General features: G+C 36.2%; 2 protein-coding genes and 1 long non-coding RNA gene across 3 annotated transcripts; 2 read left to right on the forward strand and 1 right to left on the reverse strand.

Moving 5' to 3' along the window:
- The first annotated feature begins 8016 nt into the window (after positions 1-8016).
- Positions 8017-15079, forward strand: LOC110645563 (uncharacterized). The gene is made up of 11 exons (XM_021798771.2): positions 8017-8443; positions 8998-9040; positions 9446-9499; positions 10079-10142; positions 11556-11612; positions 11820-11938; positions 12048-12086; positions 12990-13078; positions 13180-13258; positions 14078-14125; positions 14633-15079. Exons 1-11 carry the CDS (start codon positions 8229-8231, stop codon positions 14711-14713), a joined length of 888 nt encoding a protein of 295 aa, XP_021654463.2. The 5' UTR covers positions 8017-8228; the 3' UTR covers positions 14714-15079.
- A 24-nt stretch (positions 15080-15103) lies between these two features.
- LOC110645565 (uncharacterized) lies at positions 15104-16783 on the reverse strand. Its single transcript, XR_002493018.2, has 2 exons — positions 16463-16783; positions 15104-16352 (listed from the first exon to the last, which is right to left on the reverse strand). It is a non-coding gene; the product is annotated as an uncharacterized LOC110645565 (long non-coding RNA).
- Positions 16784-19320: 2537 nt separating this feature from the next.
- On the forward strand, positions 19321-22252 carry LOC110645562 (protein trichome birefringence-like 33). Its single transcript, XM_021798770.2, has 6 exons — positions 19321-19626; positions 19716-19932; positions 20904-21075; positions 21166-21365; positions 21446-21604; positions 21679-22252. The coding sequence occupies exons 1-6, from the start codon at positions 19449-19451 to the stop codon at positions 22016-22018; spliced, it is 1266 nt and encodes a 421-aa protein (XP_021654462.2). The 5' UTR covers positions 19321-19448; the 3' UTR covers positions 22019-22252.
- Positions 22253-22494: the final 242 nt, after the last annotated feature.

Consider the following 22494-nt stretch of genomic DNA (forward strand, 5'->3'; position numbering starts at 1 on the left):
GAGAAAGGTTGGGTGGTAGCTCCAACCGGTAGGCAACTGCTCCAACTCTATCAGTAACCTCAAAAGGTCCGATATACCGAGGTGCCAACTTACCCTTATTTCCAAATCTCATGACTCCCTTCATTGGAGAAACCTTCAGGAATACATAGTCGCCATCGCAAACTCCACATCCTCCGTCTGGGTCCGCATAACTCTTACGCCTCGAAAGCTATTTTCGCTGCTCGATTAAAGGAACTACCTCAAGTGTACTGCACTAGGTCTACATCATGCACCTACGCTTCCCCATTTCGCATACAACACAGGAGACCTACACTTTCTTCGATATAATGCCTCATAGGGTGCCATCCCTATGCTGGAGTGGTAACTGTTGTTGTAGGCAAACTCCACCAAAGCTAGTTGCTCATCCCATTGACCTCCAAAATCCAAGACACTCATGCAAAGCATGTCTTCCAGTGTTTGGATTGTCCTTTCGCATCGCCCGTCTGTCTCGAGAGTGGAAAGCCGCACTAAAGTTCAATCAGGTGCCAAGTGCCTCCCGCAACTTTCTCCAAAATCGAAGTAAATCAGCCCTCTGCCGATATTATGGAAGCCGGAACTCCATGCAATCTGACTATTTCTTGAATGTAGAGTCGGGCATCGCGTGCCACGTAATGTGTAGTCTTCACAGGCAAGAAGTGAGCTGATTTGGTCAAGCGGTCTACAATTACCCATATCGAATCATATCCTCGCGTGGTACGAGGCAACCCAGTCACAAAATCCATAGTGATCATTTCCCACTTCCATTCTGGGATAGAGAGCTCTTGCAGCTTCCCTAACGGTCTATGGTGTTCAAACTTCACCTTCTGACAAGTCAGGCACTTGGACACAAAGTCTGCTATGTCTCTCTTCATGCCATTCCACCAATAGCTATCTTTCACATTATGGTACATCTTGGTGGAACCTGGGTGGACACTGTATAGTGTGTAGTGTGCCTCTCGCATGATTTCATTCCTGAGGTTGTCCACATCGGGCACACATATCCTAGAACCTTGCACTAGGACGCCATCATTGGCAAATCCAAACTCACCACCTTCACCTTGCTGTACTCTTTCTATAATCTTCATCAATTGTTGGTCTCTGTGCTGGGAAACTCTAACTCTGTCCCTCAAGTCTGGCCTCACTGAAAAGTGAGCCAACAATACCCCCTCATCTGAAAGATCTAGGATTAAACCTTGATCCATCAACTCATGTACCTCCTGAATCAATGGTCTCTTCTCTACTGAAATGTGCCCCAAACTGCCAGAAGATTTTCTGCTCAAGGCATCTACCACAACATTGGCCTTTCCAGGGTGGTACTGGATGGTGCAATCATAGTCTTTCAGAAGCTCCATCCATCTCCTCTGTCTCAAGTTTAAATCCCTCTGTTGGAAGATGTACTTCAAGCTCTTGTGGTCGGTGTATATCTCGCACACTTCACCATACAGATAGTGTCTCCAGATCTTTAGTGCAAGGATTACAGCCACCATTTCCAAATCATGGGTGGGGTAGTTCTGCTCATGCCTCTTCAGCTGCCTTGAAGCATAAGCCACTACCTTTCCATTCTGCATCAAAACACACCCTAGGCCAACTCTGGAGGCGTCACAATACACGGTGTATCCTTCACCACTCACAGGTAGTGTCAACACAGGGGCAGTGGTTAGACAATCCTTAAGCTTCTGGAAACTCACCTCACAGTCATCTGTCCAAATGAATGGAACATTCTTCCTGGTCAACTTAGTTAGGGGAGCCGCTATCCTGGAGAAATCTTGTACAAAACGCCTATAGTAGCCAGCTAAACCTAGAAAACTTCGCACCTCAGTGACTGTTGTAGGCCTAAGCCAATCAGTTACAGCTTCAATTTTCTTGGGATCTATTTGAATACCGTCACATGAAACCACATGTCCCAAGAATGAGATGCTTTCTAGCCAAAATTCACATTTTGAAAATTTGGCATATAGCTGGTGCTCCCTCAACGTCTGCAACACCATCCTCAAGTGCCACACGTGTTCTTCCTCGGTCTGAGAGTATACCAAAATGTCATCTATGAATACGATGACAAAACGGTCCAAAAATGGCTTGAACACCCTGTTCATTAAGTCCATGAAGGCTGCTGGTGCATTAGTGAGTCCAAAAGACATCACTAAGAACTCATAATGACCATATCTTGTCCTAAAAGCCGTTTTGGACACGTCCTCATTCCTGATTCTCAATTGATGGTAGCCTGATCGCAGGTCTATTTTGGAAAAAAATCTAGCCCCTTGGAGCTGATCAAACAGATCATCGATCCGAGGAAGTGGATACTTGTTCTTCACAGTCACCTTGTTCAGCTGTCTGTAGTCGATACACAACCTCAATGACCCATCCTTCTTTCTCACAAATAGAACAGGAGCGCCCCAAGGTGAAGTGCTCGGACGTATAAAACCCTTGTCCAAAAGCTCCTGTAGTTGCTCCTTCAGCTCTTTCAATTCTGCTGGTGCCATCCTGTAAGGTGGCATCGATATGGGGTTTGTACCCGGCACAACATCAATACAAAACTCTATTTCCCTTCCTGGTGGCAACCCTGGAAGCTCCTCTGGGAAGACATCCATAAATTCTCTGACAACAGGAACATTTTCCATGCTGACACCTTCCACAGATGTATCTCTCACCAATGCCAAATACCCTTGGCATCCACGCCTCAATATTTTTCTAGCAATAATTGCTGACACCAAATTATATGGAGCCACGCTCCTGTCACCATCAAAGCTAAACTCTTCCACACCAGGTATGTGGAAATACACCTTTGTTCCCGCAGTCTAAAGTGGCATAATGAGTTGCCAACCAATCCATCCCCAAGATTACATCAAATCCACATCGTAAAGGAACCAAGTCTCCGGGAGGATCTTTCCATCCACTACTCTGGGCTACCGGAAAAATCATATCTACATCTATGTTGTCGCTAAGTGGGGTAGCTACTGACAAAGGGCACTCTAAAGTTGTAGGGTTTCTACCCAACCTCATGGCAAACACAGGGGAGACAAATGAGTGCGTAGCACCCGGATCTATCAAAACACGAGCCTCATAAGAATGCACTGTAAGAATACCCGCCACAACGCATTTGAAGCTTGAGCATCCCGGTGGGTCGTGGTGAAAACCCGAGCCCGACTTCTACCCCGAGTGGCGTAACTCGACATCGACTTCTACCTCGACCGCCTCCAAATCCACGCCCCTTGTCCTTGGCCTGTTGGCCACCGAATCGATCGCCGCCATGTTGGAAGTACCGATACAATCAAGTAGGAACATTTGCAATGTAACCCTGTGACCCCATCTGTGGCTCTCTGAACACGGGGCATTCCCTAGCAAAGTGACCTGGTTGGCCACACCTGAAGCATACTCCTGAACCCATCAAACAAGGTCCTGAATGTCCTCTTCCACACTGTGCACAAGGTGCCAAAGAGGATCCTGAACCAGAGCTGTAATCGCTGCACTCGAATCGTACCACCGCTGATCCGCACTGGTCCAACCCTCGGGATTTGTGTCTAAATCCACTCCTTTTATTTCTGCTTCTTCCTCTGTAATTAGTCTGACCACCACTATCCGTAGTACCCATATGTGGGACACCTGAAGAACCCTCTGCTCTGTTTTTCTTTGCCCTTCCGCTGTCATCCACAGCATAGCTAATCTCGATCTGTCTAGCTCGATCAACCACCACATCAAAAGATCGACGACATCATGGCCGTGTTCGCATACCTCCCGCCAAGCCCCTTTAGGAATCTCTTCACCTTCATAGTCTCTCAGAGATACTGCCGTGGGGGCATACCGCCGATTCTGCAAAATTCGTAGCATACTCATCTACAGACCTGCCATTCTATCTTAAGGCCTCAAAGGCCCACTGTTTCTGATCTCGGAAGCTTTCTGGCACAAACCGATTGATGAACAGTTCCACAAACTGAGTCCACGACAAACCCTCCATCCGAGGTAACACGTAGTCATTCATCCATTGTCTAGGCATAGGCCCCATGACATGCTGCATACACTCTATCAGTCTTCTATCACCAATCGTAATTGCTCTCGCCGTCGCAGGAATCCAAAAACTGATATGCATCGTCTGACACATCATAAGTACCAGGCACCAACTTCTTGAAATTGATTATCTGTTTGTAAGGTTCTCCTCTTGGTGCGGTGGACTGCTGCTGCTGTGGAGGGTGGACCATATACTGCGCCATCATATCGATGGTCCTTTGCAACCCAGCTAGAGTAGCTGCCATGGGGTCCATGGGACTCTGTGCCACAAAAGACTGATCCTGAACTGGTGGCAGCTGCTCTTCTACTTGAGCAGCTCTAGGCCTCCTACCCCGCCTCCTCGGGGCAGGCGCCTCATCCTGTGCCGACACCTCGTCAGCACATCCGTTCTCGTGCAATGGCGCTCTCCCGCTTCTACGCATTTTCCCGAAATTCAGCAAAGATTAGCCCACAAAATTCAAAATCGCACATTACATGACTCTATAGACTCATATTTACACACAATATATGAAGGTAAACTAGAAGCAAAGACGACAATGCAAGACGAATGTGGACCCTATTTTTCCGCATGTGACTCCTAGTAGACTCTTCCCAACACTTTAGACAAACATTCCCTAAGAATCTGGAGCCTAAGCTCTGATACCACATTTGTCACGACCCAACCTATGGGCCTGACCAAGACTAGGACTGGGCCACCTAAAGCCCCGAGGCCCGTAGTAAGCCTTAACTATTCATTTACCCAACTCTAAGGCCCATTTGGGCCCAATTTCAAGAAACCAACCGACAAAGTCCGCCATAAATGGACCTACCAACGGGAGTTTTTGACTCACTCGACTGTAAACACAATAAACAATCCATTGGGAGCTCACTCACCCTCCACATACTCATATCATCATAATGATAAATGGGAGCTCGGCTCCTCATCCATCCATCAAACATTCATATAATAATTTTACAGGTCCACAATAATAATTTAGTTTACAGACCCAAATCAAATAAACATTTCTAACACATGCGGAAATTCTAGGAGTAAATAAAATTACACAAATATTGATAAACAACCTGCGAGGAAAGGAAGCAGGTTAACCTAAAAAATATCCTCCTGTGGCCTGAAAAAATATTGAACAGGAGTGAGCGTTCGACTCAGAGAGTAAAATATCAATTTTAACCATAATCTCTATAACTATCTAAAACTAATGCACCCTGTAGAGTGAAATGCAACATCAACAATATTTTCACATCAAAACATCAAAAAGGTAAATTTGGAGCACTCACGCACCCTGTAACATCAATCATAATATATGGGAGCTGATCCCCTATACAGCTCTCTTAAATCCAACCTGGTGCCAGCGAAGAACTCAGCTCGGACTTCCACTTAATAATCAAATCGGGGTCCCAGCGAAGAACTCAAGCCGTGTCTACCCCGAAGGACCGGGTCCCAGCGAAGATCTCAAGCCGTGTCTACCCGTCCTATCCATAGTCCACACCACATCACACGCACGCCAACGCACGCACACTGCTCCAAATTACCACAACAACATCCATGGCACACTAACGGTTATGAATGCAACATAAATCGTGCCTAGAGTATAACTACATAAATATATGCATATAAGTGATGCATGGACATGCTTGAACATATAATAATATCGAAATTACAATTAAAATTAATATTTTACTCACAGACTTGACGATGGTCACTGAGGCGGCTGGGCGGAGGAAGAAGGCTGTCCCGGCTCACCTGAAAATTTTATTACAATCATTTAATAAATTTGACTCAATACAAACAAAGAAAAAGACCAATACGTCCTAAGTCGTGCCGAAAATCCGGCAGAGTCTCCCCTATACCTAGGACCTACCCAACCTGCAAAAGGGCTCAAAACACACTTCTATATTCACAATCCATATGTCCACAACTCAATCCCATCACACAGCCCCTCCTGGGCCCATCAAATCAATCATCCATCACAATATGTAAAATTTCAATTTAGTCCTTATAATTGACCATTTTTGCAAAAACTGCCCAAATCAGCTCTAAAAATTCTAAAACTTTGCCCCGCGGTCCTTAGCAATATTACTAAGCGATTGCAAAAAGAATCATAATTTTCTAAGCTACCACGAATATTTTATGGATTTTTAATCCTATTTAAGCACTAGAAAATTACGTAAAAACAAGGTTCGGGTTTACCTTTGCCGATTTCGACTTCGGCGACGCGCTCGGGTCGTCTGACAATGGGGGGGTAGCCATAATCTCGGTGCAATTCGGAGACTTTTCCGATAACGGGTCTGTCTGGCCGGAATTTCGCAGATCCGGTCAACTGTCGAATTTCCGCGAATCGAGTATACCTACACGAAGCCCATAACACGGGGGTTAGTACATAAATTTTTCAGAATTTTCTAAACTCATTAAATGCTCGGAAAAACACTGCGAAGTTCCGTGGGACCCATCGAAAAACGGTGTCGAAAAATTTTGAAATTTATGTCGCCGCGAAGCTCTCGACGAGTGGAGCGTGCTGGTACCCTCGGTTTTCTCGTGGGATTCACGGTTTTCGAGAAATCTAGCCCAAAAGTCGAAATGGGCTAAAAACTTCCCGAGCAAAAATTGGACAAACCGCTCAATGGATTTCGGCGTTCTTAGTGTCTATGGAAAGCTCTCGCCGAGTAGATGATTTTAGACACAAGACCCGGTCCAATTGGTGGCCGGATCGGCCGAATTTTGGCCGGGGAAGCCCAAACGCCGCGCGTTCGAGGGAGGGAATTCCCGCGCGGTTTCCGGCCGTTTAGCGGCCGGGCCGGGAGGCCGGGTGGCGGCGCCGGTCGGCTGGGGTGGCAGGGGGAGGTGGCTGGCCGGCGGCAGGGGCAGGAGGAGAGAGAAAAGAGAGAGAGAAGGGGAGGAGGTCGACGCGCGCGGGGAAGGAAAGAAGAAGAAGGAAAAGGCCGGTCCGATTCGACCAGTCCAATCCGATCAGGTTCGATTCGGCCGGTCCGATTCAAGATACAAAATTTTGAATTTTTACTCTACCTCGGGATCGAAAACGAGGTCCAAAAATTCCGAAAAAATTCCAGAAAACTCAGAAAAATACGTAGACTCCAAATATATTTTTAGTTTTGCCACGTGTTCTTTAAATTAATTTTTAAAAATCATCAAAGTTTATATTTTTGAAAAATCGAACCCGAGTTTTAAAATTCGAAAAATCTCAAAAAAAAAAATCCTAAAATTTAAATAAAATTAAAATACAAAAAATGCTCATAAATTTAAAATTTTTGAAGTGTTACATTATATTAGTAGATGATTGCTGATAAAAAGAAGTCTAAAATCTTAAATTAATATATGATTATTATTGATGTTATCGCATTTAAAATGAGAATGGTGTAAAAAAGAGAGAAAGTTTAGTGTTAATAGCGAAAAATGATATTAATAAAGTTTTAATGACTGATTTGTAAGGATAAACTCATTATATAATGTCAATGGATCAACTTACACGTCTTATAATAAAAAGAGTGAAAGAGAAAAATGATCGAGATATAAATATGACTGATATACTATAATATATGAGAAAACATTAATAATAGATAACGATATATAAATTTATTAAACGAAATCAAATATAAACATGAAAAATATGCCCTAATGAATATAGGATAGATTCGAAGATTTAGATCATAGTATTTTGGAGTAGCGAATATGAAATTAAGCAAGAACAATAAAAAAATATTAAATATATTTTTATTGAAATTTTAGTGGGGTGGTGGGGCAAGTGCTAATTTACCCCAATGTACATCCGCCTTTAAGATGATGAAATGTTTAATTTTAATTAATTTTATGGAAATATAAAAATAATTTTATTATTAAAATATTAAAAATATTTTATTTTTTTTATTAAAAATCGAGTTTAATTAAGATTAATAAAAAAATTATATTAATACATTTATTTTTTTAATATTTTTATATTTTAAAAATATTATAAGAATCTTTTAATTAATTATTAGTATTTTTTATAAAAAAAACTGTATTGTTTACATGATCCTTGCGGAAAACCTTGGACGCAACGCGCGTTTTCACGGCCGCATCTCATTAAGCAATGCTCGCTCAGGACCGTTGCTCAGCTATAGTTGGGCTCGCAACTTCTATGCAATTTCTTTCGTCCCTCTGATACGCCTACTACAGTCAACAATGAATAGATAAAACAGAAAGAAAAGGGGAGATCATGATACGATTGAAGTGGCAAAAAATGAAAATAGGAATCGATTCTTTGAAATTTTTTCTAACCATAGTCTCTGTAACGATTCTACATCGAATTGGGTATCTAAACGCTGTCTCTGCAGTCTGCCAACTCAGTTTTGTTGATGGGCACAAGCTTTTCAACTTCAGTTTAGCGTCTCCTCTCCCGAAATACCCTCATGGTGTCCTTAGCGAAGATGGGTATTCTCTCTTTCTCTGTTTCTTGATTTGGGTATTTGTTATTCGATTCTGTTATTTTGCACTCATAATGGTTGATAGATTGCTTCATTGAATTTTTCTTTACATTAGTGTTAGACCCGTCAACTATTATTTTATACTCTTGTTGTTTATTCACTAATTAACGATGACATTTTGGTATGTGCTAATTAAGAAGGGAATTAGGTGAAACTTTTTTTTAAACTTTGCTTTAGTATTCAGTACTTGACTGCAACTTGTAAGGGTCAAAGGCATTGGGGGGCGTTTTTAATTATATTTCCATTTCGCAAGTGATATTAGTAGTGCTAAATACTTGGTTTTTTATTGTTTTTAATGAATTGTAATCTACTTAGGTTGGGTGTTTGTCGAAAAGGTTTCTATTAAACGTTGAAAATCCATTTGGGAAAAATAATTTATTTAACACATCAATCTAAAATGAAAACTTTTGATTATGTGATCTGTAGCATTAAGCTGGTAGAATACCTGCTTGTGTCAATTTGATCCAATCCTTAATAAGATGTTCATTTTTCATGCTGTAGGTTTTATAAGCTATCAGTGAACGAGTCTATGCTCTGGTTTCAGGTTGGCTCTATCAGGTTACACTTTATTTCTTTTTCTACCATGTCACGATTGTAATTACTATAAGCAGTTAGTTATCATGTTTGGGAGATTAAACTCCAAAATTGCTTTTGAATTTGGAAATAATATATTATTTTCACATATGAAAATTGGCTTTTAAGCTGTAAGCTAGCTAGATTTTTAATTGCAATGCAAGATTCTCATATTGAAATTGAACGCTATTAGCCATTCAAAGGAAGAAAGAAAAGAATCCCAATGCTATTGTAAAAGTGTGCAAGCCACATAGCTATTATTTTTACTTTCATTGTTATTTTCTTTTTAATAACGTTTTAGATGCCATTATGCACTTATGACCTTACTTTTAGTTGATTTGCCATTGAATTTATCGTATTTGACTTTGTGGACCAGCTATGCAATGGAATGATTTTTAATCATGATCCACCCAGATGTGTTGGTTGCCTGGTAACATTCTTCTCCTCTGGATATATCTGAATTTATTTTTCCATTTTAACCGATAGACATCGAACTTAATGAAGCATGCACTATGTAAGATTATCACATTATTTTTTATCTTCTTGTCATGTACTGTTATTTTCATCTTCATTCAATTTTTTCACATCTTCATCAGGCGGCTAGAATTCTCTCTGAAAGTTTGTCTTTTATCCAAGTTGAACAATTGAATTATTATGCAGAAGGTTACTAGGTTATTTTAGCGACCATGTGAGATACTCTCTAAGTAGAACCTTATAGTTGTCAGAGATGTTCCATGGACGGTTAACACATTTCATATTTTCATTAGAGTCAGGTGCTTGACTTTTATATATTTGATAAAATGCAATACTTTTGTGTGCTTTAATTTATTTATGAGGCTCTTTGTGGGAGAAGCAACAAATATCTTGTGTTTGTTTCCTGCCAATTCCATTTAAGAATACTAATTATTATGCTCAATTATGTATGCTGGGTATCATAAAGTAAATGTTTTCTCCAGACCTCATGCATATCATTTTTCATGTGGATTTAACCATCTTTTTGATACTGTAGGATTGTGGGGGGACATTACGTTGTGGCATGGAATGTAGTGCACTTGTGACAAACAACATAGGAGGTAAATAGTGTTGGAAAAATTTCTGACTTTGAGGCATATGCACATTGTTTTTGTGATATGTTAATGTACACGGAGAATTTCTTTCGTGCTATGTTTCTTTAGTTTAGGATTGTCCGTGTATCAAGTAGTTGTGTAGTGCAATGAACTCATATGTTTGGAATATTTGATTACTGAACAGTTTTGATTCTTTTTTATCATGTCATACATCTGCCTAACTGATAAGGCTTTTCAATTTTGTTGCTCATTGTTATGGAAAGTCAATCACTATATTATTTATCTGTATATTCTGTATTCTGTATTCCTATTTAGGATTTCTTATTTAGGATTTCTTCCTAATTAGTAGAACACAATTATAGGAATCAATTGTATATATATACTCATGTATAGATTAATTGAAATTAAGGAGAATCATCTCTTTCTACACTCATTTTCAAAATAATATGATTAATTTGGATTCTTAAATGCAGCATTATATATATATGCATTTTGCACTTAACTAGTACTTTTATGAATTATAATAAACTGAAGAGCAGATCGTTATCTGTCTTGTTGGAATGGTAAGAATGTTGCTAATTTTTTTTTTCCTCAAATCTCATATCTTGTTACAGTGTGCAAATTTGTAGCGTATGTCAATCACAAAGGGGTCACTATCCAAAGTTTTTCCGTAACATTCTAGTTGATGTCTCTCCATTTTATTCATTGTATATAACAAACTTTTTTTTTTGGTTTAAAAGGAAAAGTTATTTTTGTCTCTTATTCTTATATGCAGGCAGATTGAATATATTGTTTAACATGTATGCACAATGGAGAACATGAGTCCACTGCTTAAAAAAAATATCTCAGCATTATTATCTTATATGGGAATCACTGTATCAATGTTTTCTTTCCTACCTATCAGAATATGACTACTATCTGTATGATTGTGTAAATGTTACAGTTATTTACCAAATTGTGAAGGATTGACCCTTTTTGGGAAATCATAGTTGGTTCCTTGGCAGAATCTGAGCCTTATTTTTATGAATTCCACACTGAACTTGTTTTTCCCCCCTTTTTTCCTGACGAAAAAACCCAAAACTTTAGAATTCATCGGAAGAATGAATAAAAAAAAAAAAAAATCTCTTTTGTGACCTAATATAAAGCTAATTGAGGAAAGTGAATGCACATTTCCTGGTGATTAATAGATTTGAGTTCATACTCCTGGGAACCATGGAAAAGGGAGCAGGTGGTTAGAAACATTTTGCTTAAACATCAGGTTCACCCTCAATGATCACAAGTTTCTTAGATTCCTTTACTGTAGTTCTAGGCAACCATGGAGCTCAACTATGGGTCTTTGTCATTTGGAATATTGGTTTGGTAAGCTAGGTTGGAGAGTTTTCCATGTAGATTTTAATTAGACCTATGTCACATTTGCAGGTTATGATGTATGTACTACTATTGGGCATGTCTCAAGCACTGTTACTAGCATTTTTGGTAAGATAGTTCTTCCTTTATTTAAATAGTATGAATAATAATTTTGTACATATTGTTGGCGCGTGGGCCACTGATGTATTTTGGTTAAGTTAATGATTGTTGTGCCCTACATAATGCTCTCTAGCTTGTGAGAGTGATCCATCAACCCTTCAATATGAATACACTTGCAAGTGCCTAACATTTTCTCTATAATCATCAATAATGCAGATAAACAGAATCCACACAAGGGTGTAATTGTTAAGATGTCAAATACTGTTAAGACGTCTGCTGGCTCTGAGAATTGTTCACTCTCTGTCTCTGTCATTTGCAATTCAAATGGTGTTCAAGTAAGAGAAGTTTTTTCCCCTTTCTCATGCTTATTCTAATACATTAAAACTCTGTAAATCTGGTGATACCTTGTTTATTCCTTGACTTTGTTATCACTTTGTTTCACAGGGGCCACATTCACTGGAGAAATTAGGGACCTGTGATTATGTGAGTGTCTGAAATTAATCTATGAGTTGAAATGTTTAGTGTTCTGTAAATTATTTTATCAGCTCTATGTTGCCAAAAATTTGCCAGCAGCAAGTGATATATGCTGCACAGTTTTTGTTTACATGTTTAAGCATACAACTAGCTGCCTAACCCCTTTAACTTCAGGACTGTATATTTGAACAATAAATATCATTTCTAAGTCTCTTATAAAAGGTGTCATCAGAATTTGTTTACAATCAACATCCTGGCAGTTACTATGTATTTGACAACAATTTTTGTTTTTGCATGTCTATTGGACATCAGGTGTTGGCTATATCATAGTTTGTAATCAGCTAATCCTAATGTTATAAACTTATAGCCCTTTTGCTTATCTTGTGATTTTTTTAAAAACTTGAGAACATGGGAAATAATTTTCTGCTTGATTCTACATTTCTTGAGACAGATTTGATTGGAATATCCATTTCTTCCTGCTGTTACTTCACTTAGCAAGAAGGTCTTTGCTTGCTAGTGTTGTTATTCCAGATATTTATTTGGGTAGTTTTTACCTTTTGCATTTCTATCGAAAAAAATGTTATCAATCCATTCCATGCTATTTTTTGTTATACACATGTTGTGTCTTTCTTTAAGGGCATTACTTTTGGTTGCAAGTTGTGATGTATAATGGATAATGTGTTGTAACTGGTGATCTATTAACGTTTGCAGTGGGCTAAAAGATTTTAGCATGTGAAGGCAAGAGAATAACTAGTAAAATAGTGAATTGTGCTTTTATCATGGAAGGTTTAAAGTTTGTAATTCTGTTTTGTCCCAGTCAACTACTTTTTTGAGTAGTCTAAAAAACTAGTAGATTCATAGGATTTGACTTGCATTTGAATTTTTCATGTTTTTAATTTTTTACTGCAACAGGCAGCAGTACTACAACATCCTTCAGGTTGTGCCATAGTTGTATCTGTTCATGGGAAAGGATGGGGCTGGTTTGGTACCTTAGTAATCATGTAAGGATTTCAATTCTTTTTTTCTTCGTGAATAGTATTGGTCTGGTTAAACTATCATAGACTTCAAGTCATCTTGTTTGACTTATGGTTTTATTTTTCAGTATCTTATGCCTTTTTGGTGGGTATATGTTGGTGGGTGCAGCCTATCGATATTTCTTCCTTGGAATTCGTGGTTTAGATGTATGCTTCATCTCTATTTGTTTTCCTGATTGTTTGAACTATTTTAACTAACAACGATACATGATCTTATCCAAAATCAAGCTTAATAATGGAATTATATTACATATCATCTTTGCATTATGGAGCCACATTGTTCACATATGTTAATATATGCATAAAGAAATCGGTCAAGACTTCTTAAACTATTATTTGTAATGTGAGGAAACGGGATATGTGTTTAGTGGTGATCATGCTTCTCATGTATTTTGGAAATTCAAATGAGAGATTATTTGAAGCATGTAGAATATTTTCATATTCTGTGCTCAACTAAACATTGAGGCCTGCAGCACTGAAAAAGAGTAAATGGTGGCTTTAGCATTTCAGTGGCTTCTAGCATGAATAGCCATTTTGATGTAGCGACAATGTCCTAAACTTGATCTTTAGAATGGGCAGAGAAGCAATAGAAAAGTTGCAAAGCTCTATAATAAGGCTGCTTGATCAGTTTGCTTTCTGACCAGAAGGAACAAATAAATCTGAATGTGTTACCTGATGCTCTTGTTTCTCAATTAGGTGTCATTGCATGGACCAATTTCCACTATTTGGAAACACGAAGTTAGACATGTATTTAAAACAATGCATGTGTCTCGGTCATTATACTTCTTTTTCTTATATTATTATATGACCAAACTCAAACAGCTTAGAAATGTGTGAGTAGCGTTATATGCTTATCTTCACGGAAAGTTAACAGGTTTGCTATGTAATTTAACGACAGTGCTTTTACTGCTGTTGTAAATTGCAAACTTGTAAGTTTTAACTGATTCTGTTTTCTTCTTTTATCAGATGATTCCCAACTTGGATTTTTGGGTCAGATTGCCTCAGAGAACACAGGTAATTATATTATGTATTTGCTTTCACTGCAAATTTTTCCTCTTTTGGTTCTGCGGTGTGAACATGCCATGCAAAGATTCGTTGACTGCACATATGGCATTATTTGAGGGGATTAAAACTATTTATTAAGCCATATCTAATTTCTATTGATCAAATAGTTGAATTTGAAATGATAAACTCTCACAGAAGTTAAGGTCATTAAGGTTTCATTTCAAAAATAGATACCTTTTTCATGAAGCTCCTTAAGTTAAAATATTGTGCAGTGTACGGCTGCCTCACTCGGTCACTCTATTTAAAAGAAGAAAGGAAGTATGTAATTGTTTGTGATGCACTTAAAGAGAGGGAAAAATTTTAGGTTTTGGGTAACTGCAAGTTCCATAGGAGGAAAGGAGTTTTGAATGAAAGATTGGTAAGAAATTTACCTACGATAGACATGTTTGGTATAAACATCTGAAAAGGATAACATTCTGTTGAACTTAGGAATGTATTATCTTAATCTCCTTGCAGAGTTGTTGTGCATCTCTGGTGCGGAAATTTAGAGGACCAACAGAAGGTTATCGATGCTCTTATTCTCCAGTCAATTTTTAAGCAATTACAATTCAATTCCACATTTAGTAGTGGTGAATCAGTTTTGAGACATCTGGGCTGCACTATTAAACTCTTGCACAATCAAGTGCTTCGGTTTCCTGATAGTCTAGGGTGGTCATCTCATTGAAGTAGACTTTGACAATCCTTTGCAGAAATGCCCTGCTGTTCAGTTGACATGTATGCCACCATATCCCAATTTTCATTTTTCCCATGATTTCTTTCTTCAGCATTATTCATTTGATTGTAATCTCTCTATTAGCTTAGTGTTTGTTTTTGTTTCTTTTTTATTGACATTCTTTTAGCTGTTCTTCTGGCAAGTTTTGTTTAATGTACTTATTAATATTATTATTATTTATTATTTCACAATCACATGCCCACATTATACCTCTGTCCAAACTCTAGCTATACCATTGAAATTTTCGTTGTTTGTCTAGAATGCAAATAGATATGTGTTGCAATAATTACCCCTAATTTCGTTGGCCCAGATAATTTACCTCTAATCCATCATCAATTGGCTCCACTCCATTTCTGCTGCTCTGAACTCCAACTCTTCTTACATTAATCTGAATCTTTTCTACCAGAACTCCACATTGCCCTGCTTCCAATGCAAGTGTTATACCCTATACCCAATTTTTGTTGAAACATGACAATCTTCATTTTTCAGGTAATTCTGCTTTTGGAACTTTATCAGATATTTTTATTCTTCACTGATGATTGTCTTTGCACGGTAGAAAACTCACAAAAGTTTTTGGAGGTTGTGTATGGTTGATTTTGCATAAGAGTATAAATGAAACTGGAGTAAACTAGGGCAGGCTGAAATTTTGCTAGGTGTCTTGGCCGTTGGTCTCACCGTGAGGTCCATGGCGATGGACAGTCATATTTGCACATTCATGCCGACTGCAACAGTGCAACTGTGCTTAGCATTATTCTGCCATATGATCCATGGAATGATGAGTACTAGGATGTTTTTAAACGTTTAGTTTAGTACTTTCCTATGGGAAACTTCTTGTTTATGCATTTGAAATGGAAAAATGCTTATTTAGTCCTATATTTTAATGAAATTAATTACTTAGTACTCCTATTTTGAAAAATACATCAGTAAATCCTTATTTTTTTTGTTCCATTTAAGTTTTGTTCCTCCGGTCATTTTAAGTATTAGTTTCAATTTCATTAAGTTTTTATAACTTAAAAAATACAACTATAAAGTCCTATTTTTTGAACCTCGAGCTATTTAGTCACCGGAACTGTAATGTCTCTTTCCTTTGATTGCTTTGACTAATAGAAATTTTGATTTAAATTAGACGAAGGAACTAAAGAGTAGATGGAACAAAAAAAAAAAAGATCAAATAATGTATTTTGCTATATAAGAGAATCAAGTAGTTAGTTTCATTAAAATAGGAGGACAAAATTAATTTTTCTCTTGTGAAATTATTGGATTTATTCCTGATAATGCATACTATTAGTGTTATATTGGATGCATTTGGAAACTGTAAATGCATTATACGAATTTTGGCCCTTGAAGGTGGCAGAAGATTGAAACAGAGCTGGCAGTGGTGATAGCCTATTGCATTTATTTTGGTAGGCTTGGAGAGGCAATGCAGATAAGCCACTGACCCAAAAAAGATTGGATCCTCAGTAGCTATCATAGAAAAACAAGTTTAGTAAAGGGAAAAAATTGTAGGCTTGCTAAAATAGTAGAAAAGGGCCAGATGGAATATTAGCAAAATACTTTCAGCTAGTGTAACATACCTTTTTAGGCCCCAGCGGCAGAGGTTCCCTCTGATCCTTCCAAGTCTTCTTTTGTCTGTAATAAGAAAACTGAGGATGCAAGACATCAAAAGATAAAAAAAAATCACTGGACATGTCAACACATTTTCTAATATGCTTGGAGTTGGAGTTATAGTTGGAGAAAGGAATGAGGTCTCTATTGCGTAGATGGCAAGAATTAGTTGTACAAGAAAAATCTTGCAATATCAGGGGAAGTTGTGAGAATGAAAAATCTAATCGATAAAGATATCTGAGCAATCTCCATCTTCGGATTCAGTTCTTCTCAGTGGCAACATTTAAATAATGTTGTTGGAACTTAGTTCTTATGAATGGTGGAAAAAAACTCCATTTTAACCAAGCTGCCAATTTACCTAACTGTGATTTGGAAAGGTTTCTACCTTAACAGTGTCATTATAATTATGGTGTCACAAATTCAACTAATCTTTCAAGTGGGTATTTGATTTTATTATGGCGAATGACATCCACTTCTAATTGATGTGAGCAAATCTTAATAAAAATAATTAACAATTTCAAGATTGAAAAGTGGAAGAAATAATGGCAGAGAGAGCAGTACATTAAGGCATATAAAAGTCTTGCTTAGTATTGGAAAACTTGTTTTTTATGGAACCATGCTTATAGGGCTTAAAGCTTAATTACATTCTTGTCCTGTATACTTATTGGAAAAGTTAAATTTAACTCTTTTTCAAATTTTTTTTTCTCTAATTTAGCTTATAATTTTCAATTGAAGTTCAATTTAACCTAAAAATTAAGAAAATGAGTTTCTTGATTTATAAGTTTAAATCAAGAAATAAAAAAAATTTAGTCTGAAAATTAAGAAATTAAACTTTTTAATTTTTTATTTAAATCAAGAATTTTAGCTTATAAAGTTTTAATTTTTGAATTAAATTTAGTTTTAAATTGAATTTAAATTGAAACTTCTGAATTAATTTAGATAAAAAGTTGAAAATAAATTAAATTGAACTTTTTCAATAAATACAAGAGTTAAATTAAACAAATTGAACATTTTACTATATGTTAAAATTTCAAATCTTAATTTAATAGTTGAAAATTTCAAATTTCAATATTTTTTAAATTTAGCTTTAATTGAAACTCGAGTTTAAAACCTTTTATATATTTTTTTTTAATTTATAAAAAGACAAATTGTTGCACTCAAGGGCTATTGTTGTAATGTGGAAACATTCAATTTCTTCACTATTTTCTTGCTCATGATCATTTGAACACTATCTCAATTTTGTTTAAAATTAAAATTCTCATCAATAAGAATTAACAAAGGGACATCCAATAATAATCATTGGGTAGGTAACAATCACTAAAATATTTTAGGCTGAATTGAATCTACCCAATGGTTGCTAGAGAATAATAATAATAATAATAATAAAAAAAAGAGCACCAACCCCTTGAAACTGAAATATCACCAAATTCTCACCTGCACCTTAAAAATAATTAAAGAATATCATATAGCTATATTCCTTACCTTCTGTCAAATAATTATATAGTTAAGGATTATGTGTATAAAAGAAAAGATGTACAAAAAAGTGAGGAAAATGATGTGCTATCTTTCTAGACACCCTTAACTTAGAAGTAAAGTGAAATTATAGCTTCATTTACAATCATGCACCACCTACTACACTTACTCATCAACCCCTTCCTCAAAAGTGAAAGTTTTTTTCAAGACTCTTAGTCTTTGTGCCAACATATGTAGGATGATGCCTCAGATAATTAGGGCAAGAAAAATATATGAAATTCTTTTAGTTTGAGATTTAAAATTACAATTACTATTATTATTACTGCAGAATTTTGAAAAAAATAACTTGGGTTAGTGTTAAATCTTGTGGGAAGAGAACAATTATTATTTATGAGTCCTAATTAATTACCAATTTCAGTAAGCCAACCAGTTCAGTTGCCTTGCAAGAGATACACAAGAAACTACCAAATTAAAAAAGTTAATTGGGGAAAACCAAGCCTGCTTTGTATTTTTTGTATTATTTCATGTCATATCATACTCTATTTTTGTGTGTCACTCATTTTAATTAACTTAGTAAAAGATAATAATAATAATATTATTATTGTGATGCTTATGCTTAAATTACAAGTCTTATGAAAAATTTTAAAATACAATCAACAACGATTGTATGTTATTATCACCACTTATTATGATGGTTTTTAAATGGGTTCCATTAAGATAAATGGTTAGAGTGTATCCATTGAATATATAATGATTGTATTGAATAAATTCTCCTTATGAAAAATTTTAAAATATAAGCATTATATCACTGATTATAGTAGTCTTCATGTGGGTTCTACTATAATTAATAATCAGAGTATATCTATTGAATATAGAACCGTGGTTGCACTGAATAAATTCAATTTATAGTGAGATTAATTTGTATGCAATTTTTTTTATAAAGGGAGTGATAATTCAAATCTAATATCTGTCATGTAGATGAGTAATATGTTTTTAGCTATTAAATTAAATTAAGCTAATTAGGAAAAATGATTTGCATTCCATCATATTAGAGAAACAAATTTAATATAACAAAGTTAATATAACTTAATAATTTTTAATTTTTTTATTTATTTAGATCCTATTGATATTTGAACTCAGACTTCATACTGTACAGATAATATCACTAAGTGTTAAAACTTATATGTATCTTCTACTATTTTAATACAATTAAATTTGCAAGGACAATGAATACATCAATTAAGAGACCATAAAAAGCAATAGAAAATAGAATATATAAACAAATCAAACGGTTAGGAGACATCAAAATCAACTCAATGTTATTTTCTTGTGTAGTAAGTGCACATGATTTCAACCTACACAATCAATCCTCCAATTACTGAAACCACACAATAGCAACTCCAAAAACCTCATATAAAACATCCATTTTAAAACATAATCATATGTAGACACATAGTACAAACTCCCCCAAGAATAAGGAAAATGAAGTCTCCTCTCTCTGCTTCCTCCTCCTCCGTCCTCATCAGAAAGGCCCGTCTCTCTCCATTTCTCTTCACTCTTCTAGCCTTCATTGTCTTCGTTGCTATTCTTTATGGGGAAGACTTCATGTGCCTCCTCGGCCAACTCGACCCCAATTCCGGCAGCCTCTTGACAAGACTTGGTGAGTAGCTCATTGTTTTTTCAGAGAAAAATTTGTTTTCATGCACAAGTTCTTGTGACTCACTGAGTTGGGTATTGTTTTGGCGTTAGAGAAGAAGTGGGATAAGCTACCTTTTGCCATTGGGAAGACCCCAGAAGGGTGTGATATTTTCAGTGGGAGGTGGGTGAGAGATGAGTCGACTCATCCGCTTTACGAGGAATCAGAGTGTCCTTATATTCAGCCGCAGTTGACTTGTCAAGAACATGGCAGGCCTGATAAGGAGTATCAATACTGGAGATGGCAACCCCATGGCTGTGATCTTCCAAGGTCTTTCTTCTCTCTGCTAAATATCTCATTATTTTTTGTTTAAAAGATTTATAAATTTAAAGAAACTAGAATAATGCATGGCATGAACTGCCTACATTTCATCTCTTAATTAAATCCCATGTTTCATATAAAATAATTTATATATAAAAAATATTTTTTATAATAAATATTTTTTATTATTTATTACAATATTAAATTAATAACATGTGTTTATATTATTCAGAATATATACAAATATTTTCATATTTTAATAAAATTATTAAAATTTAAAAAATAAAAAATAATTTAATTTTTTTAAATTAGAAAATATTTTTTATTAATTTTTTTAATTGTCCTAAATATTAATTTTTTTTTTAATATTTTTGGTAAAATAAATGGAGTTTTAATATATAAATTTATTTTATATATATATATATATATATATAGTTTGCTCACATTGATTTTGGGCTTAGCAATAGCAATTTTCGTGGCCTTTATATTGTGTTGACCCGTCATCTTCAATACCTTGTTGCGTCGCCGGCTTTGCTAGTTTTCTCCACGCAATGCAGGCGAGATCACCGCTTTTGATGGCGGTGCACGTGTCAAATGCTCGTATAGATTTGTTCCAAAGTCAACTTCTTTATGGGTTAGCTGGGTCCAACTCAGAGAGCTGATTGATGCAACCTTGGCCGTGGGATCCACGATCTGTTCTCTTCCCTCTGTCCAATGCGAATGTCTTTCAATTTTCAGTGTTGAGTTTACAGCTCTCTTATTTATTAATTAGAGTTGATTTTATTAATAAATATTTTAAAATTATTTATTTTAAATATATTAAATTAATATTTAAAATAATACACTCTTAAAATTATTAAAAAAATATAATTTTAATATGTAAAATTTGATAATATTTTCTTGAATAGTTTTCTTTGATAACAAAGCTTATCAAGAATAGCGATAGTTATTTGATGAATCTCATTGCAAACTATACACAGTTTCAATGCCACATTGATGCTTGAGACCCTAAGAGGAAAGAGAATGATGTTTGTTGGCGATTCCTTGAACCGTGGCCAGTATGTTTCTATGGTCTGTCTTCTCCATAGACTCATCCCTGAAGATGCCAAATCCATGGAAACTTTCGATTCACTTACAGTCTTCACTGCCAAGGTGAACTGAATTTTCTTCTTTAATTACGTTATTATAAATTAATTAGTTAGTAGCTTAACATATTTCTTAATTTCTTTAATTTGTATTTAGGAGTATAATGCCACAATTGAGTTCTACTGGGCACCATTTCTTCTTGAATCAAATTCAGATAATGCTGTTATCCATAGGATCTCTGATAGGATTGTAAGGAAAGGTTCAATCAACAAACATGGCAGGCATTGGAAAAGAGTTGATATTATAGTCTTCAATACTTATCTATGGTGGATGACTGGTCTCAAGATGAAAATCTTGTAACCCTTCTTTACTATTTCTTTCATTGTCACCCTGGAGCTAGCTCAACAAAGTTCTAATGATTGCTTAAAATTTTCAGGCAAGGGTCTTTCGACGACGAAGTGAAAGATATCGTGGAGATACCGACGGAGGACGCTTACCGAATGGCAATGAAAAGCATGTTGAGATGGGTTAGAAAGAATATGAACCCCAGGAAAACAAGGGTCTTCTTCACCAGCATGTCACCTTCTCATGGAAAGTAAGTAACTCTCACTTTGTTCTTTGCTGTAAACTCTTCCCTCCCCAGCAATCTAACGTTTGAAGTTTCTGCAGGAGCATAGAATGGGGAGGCGAACCAGGTCTCAACTGTTACAACCAAACAACTTTGATTGATAATACAACCTACTGGGGTTCTGATTGCCGGAAGGGCGTAATGGAAGTGATAGGAGAAGTGCTTAGGAAATCGAAATTCCCCATCTCATTTCTGAACATTACTCAATTATCAAGTTATAGAAAAGATGCACACACTTCAATCTACAAGAAGCAATGGAATCCATTGACTCCTGAGCAGCTAGCTAATCCTGTTAGCTATGCAGATTGCGTGCATTGGTGTTTACCTGGCCTTCAAGATACTTGGAATGAGCTTCTATTTACTAAGCTGTTTTATCCTTAGTAAATGCATTATACTCGCAAATCACAAGAAGTGAATTAAGGTTTTTTTTTTTTTTTTTTTTTTGGAAATGGGGTATCTTGGTGTTGATTGAGGACAAGTTTGAAAATTTGCTGGAGTTGATGTTGTGGAACTTTGGAGGAGTGAGGGAGGGGTAGTGAAAGAGATGAAGAAGAATGTTGTACAATAGCAGTCACTGATGTTGTAATGGAAAAATTCACAGCAAAATTGAATTTATTTGTTTGTAAAATGAAAAGTTCACTGCTTTTAAAATGTTTTTTTTTTTTTTTCCCTTTAACACGCTTTCCTCCCTTGTACTCAATTTTTTAGTGGAATGAAGCAAACTGTTCATCAAATTGATAATTTAATAAGTTAATTTAGTACATTTTAAGTTTCCAGAAAGTGTCAAATCGTTCTTGTTGGAATAAAAAAGAGTCTCACATTACTAGAAGAAGGAAGATGAAAAAGCCAATAAATGA

Source organism: Hevea brasiliensis, chromosome 8 (genome assembly GCF_030052815.1).
Source record: "Hevea brasiliensis isolate MT/VB/25A 57/8 chromosome 8, ASM3005281v1, whole genome shotgun sequence".
Lineage (NCBI taxonomy): Eukaryota > Viridiplantae > Streptophyta > Magnoliopsida > Malpighiales > Euphorbiaceae > Hevea > Hevea brasiliensis.

What these genes read in the sequence shown, in the direction of transcription:
- LOC110645562 (XM_021798770.2), top strand. Translation starts at nt 19,449, where the DNA reads ATGAAGTCTCCTCTCTCTGCTTCCTCCTCCTCCGTCCTCATCAGAAAG. An exon ending in CAGCCTCTTGACAAGACTTG is followed by an intron (nt 19,627 to 19,715) that starts GTGAGTAGCTCA and finishes TTTTGGCGTTAG; the next exon opens with AGAAGAAGTGGGATAAGCTA. An exon ending in TTACAGTCTTCACTGCCAAG is followed by an intron (nt 21,076 to 21,165) that starts GTGAACTGAATT and finishes ATTTGTATTTAG; the next exon opens with GAGTATAATGCCACAATTGA.
- LOC110645563 (XM_021798771.2), top strand. Translation starts at nt 8,229, where the DNA reads ATGATACGATTGAAGTGGCAAAAAATGAAAATAGGAATCGATTCTTTG. An exon ending in AGTCTATGCTCTGGTTTCAG is followed by an intron (nt 9,041 to 9,445) that starts GTTGGCTCTATC and finishes TTTGTGGACCAG; the next exon opens with CTATGCAATGGAATGATTTT. An exon ending in CACTGTTACTAGCATTTTTG is followed by an intron (nt 11,613 to 11,819) that starts GTAAGATAGTTC and finishes TCAATAATGCAG; the next exon opens with ATAAACAGAATCCACACAAG.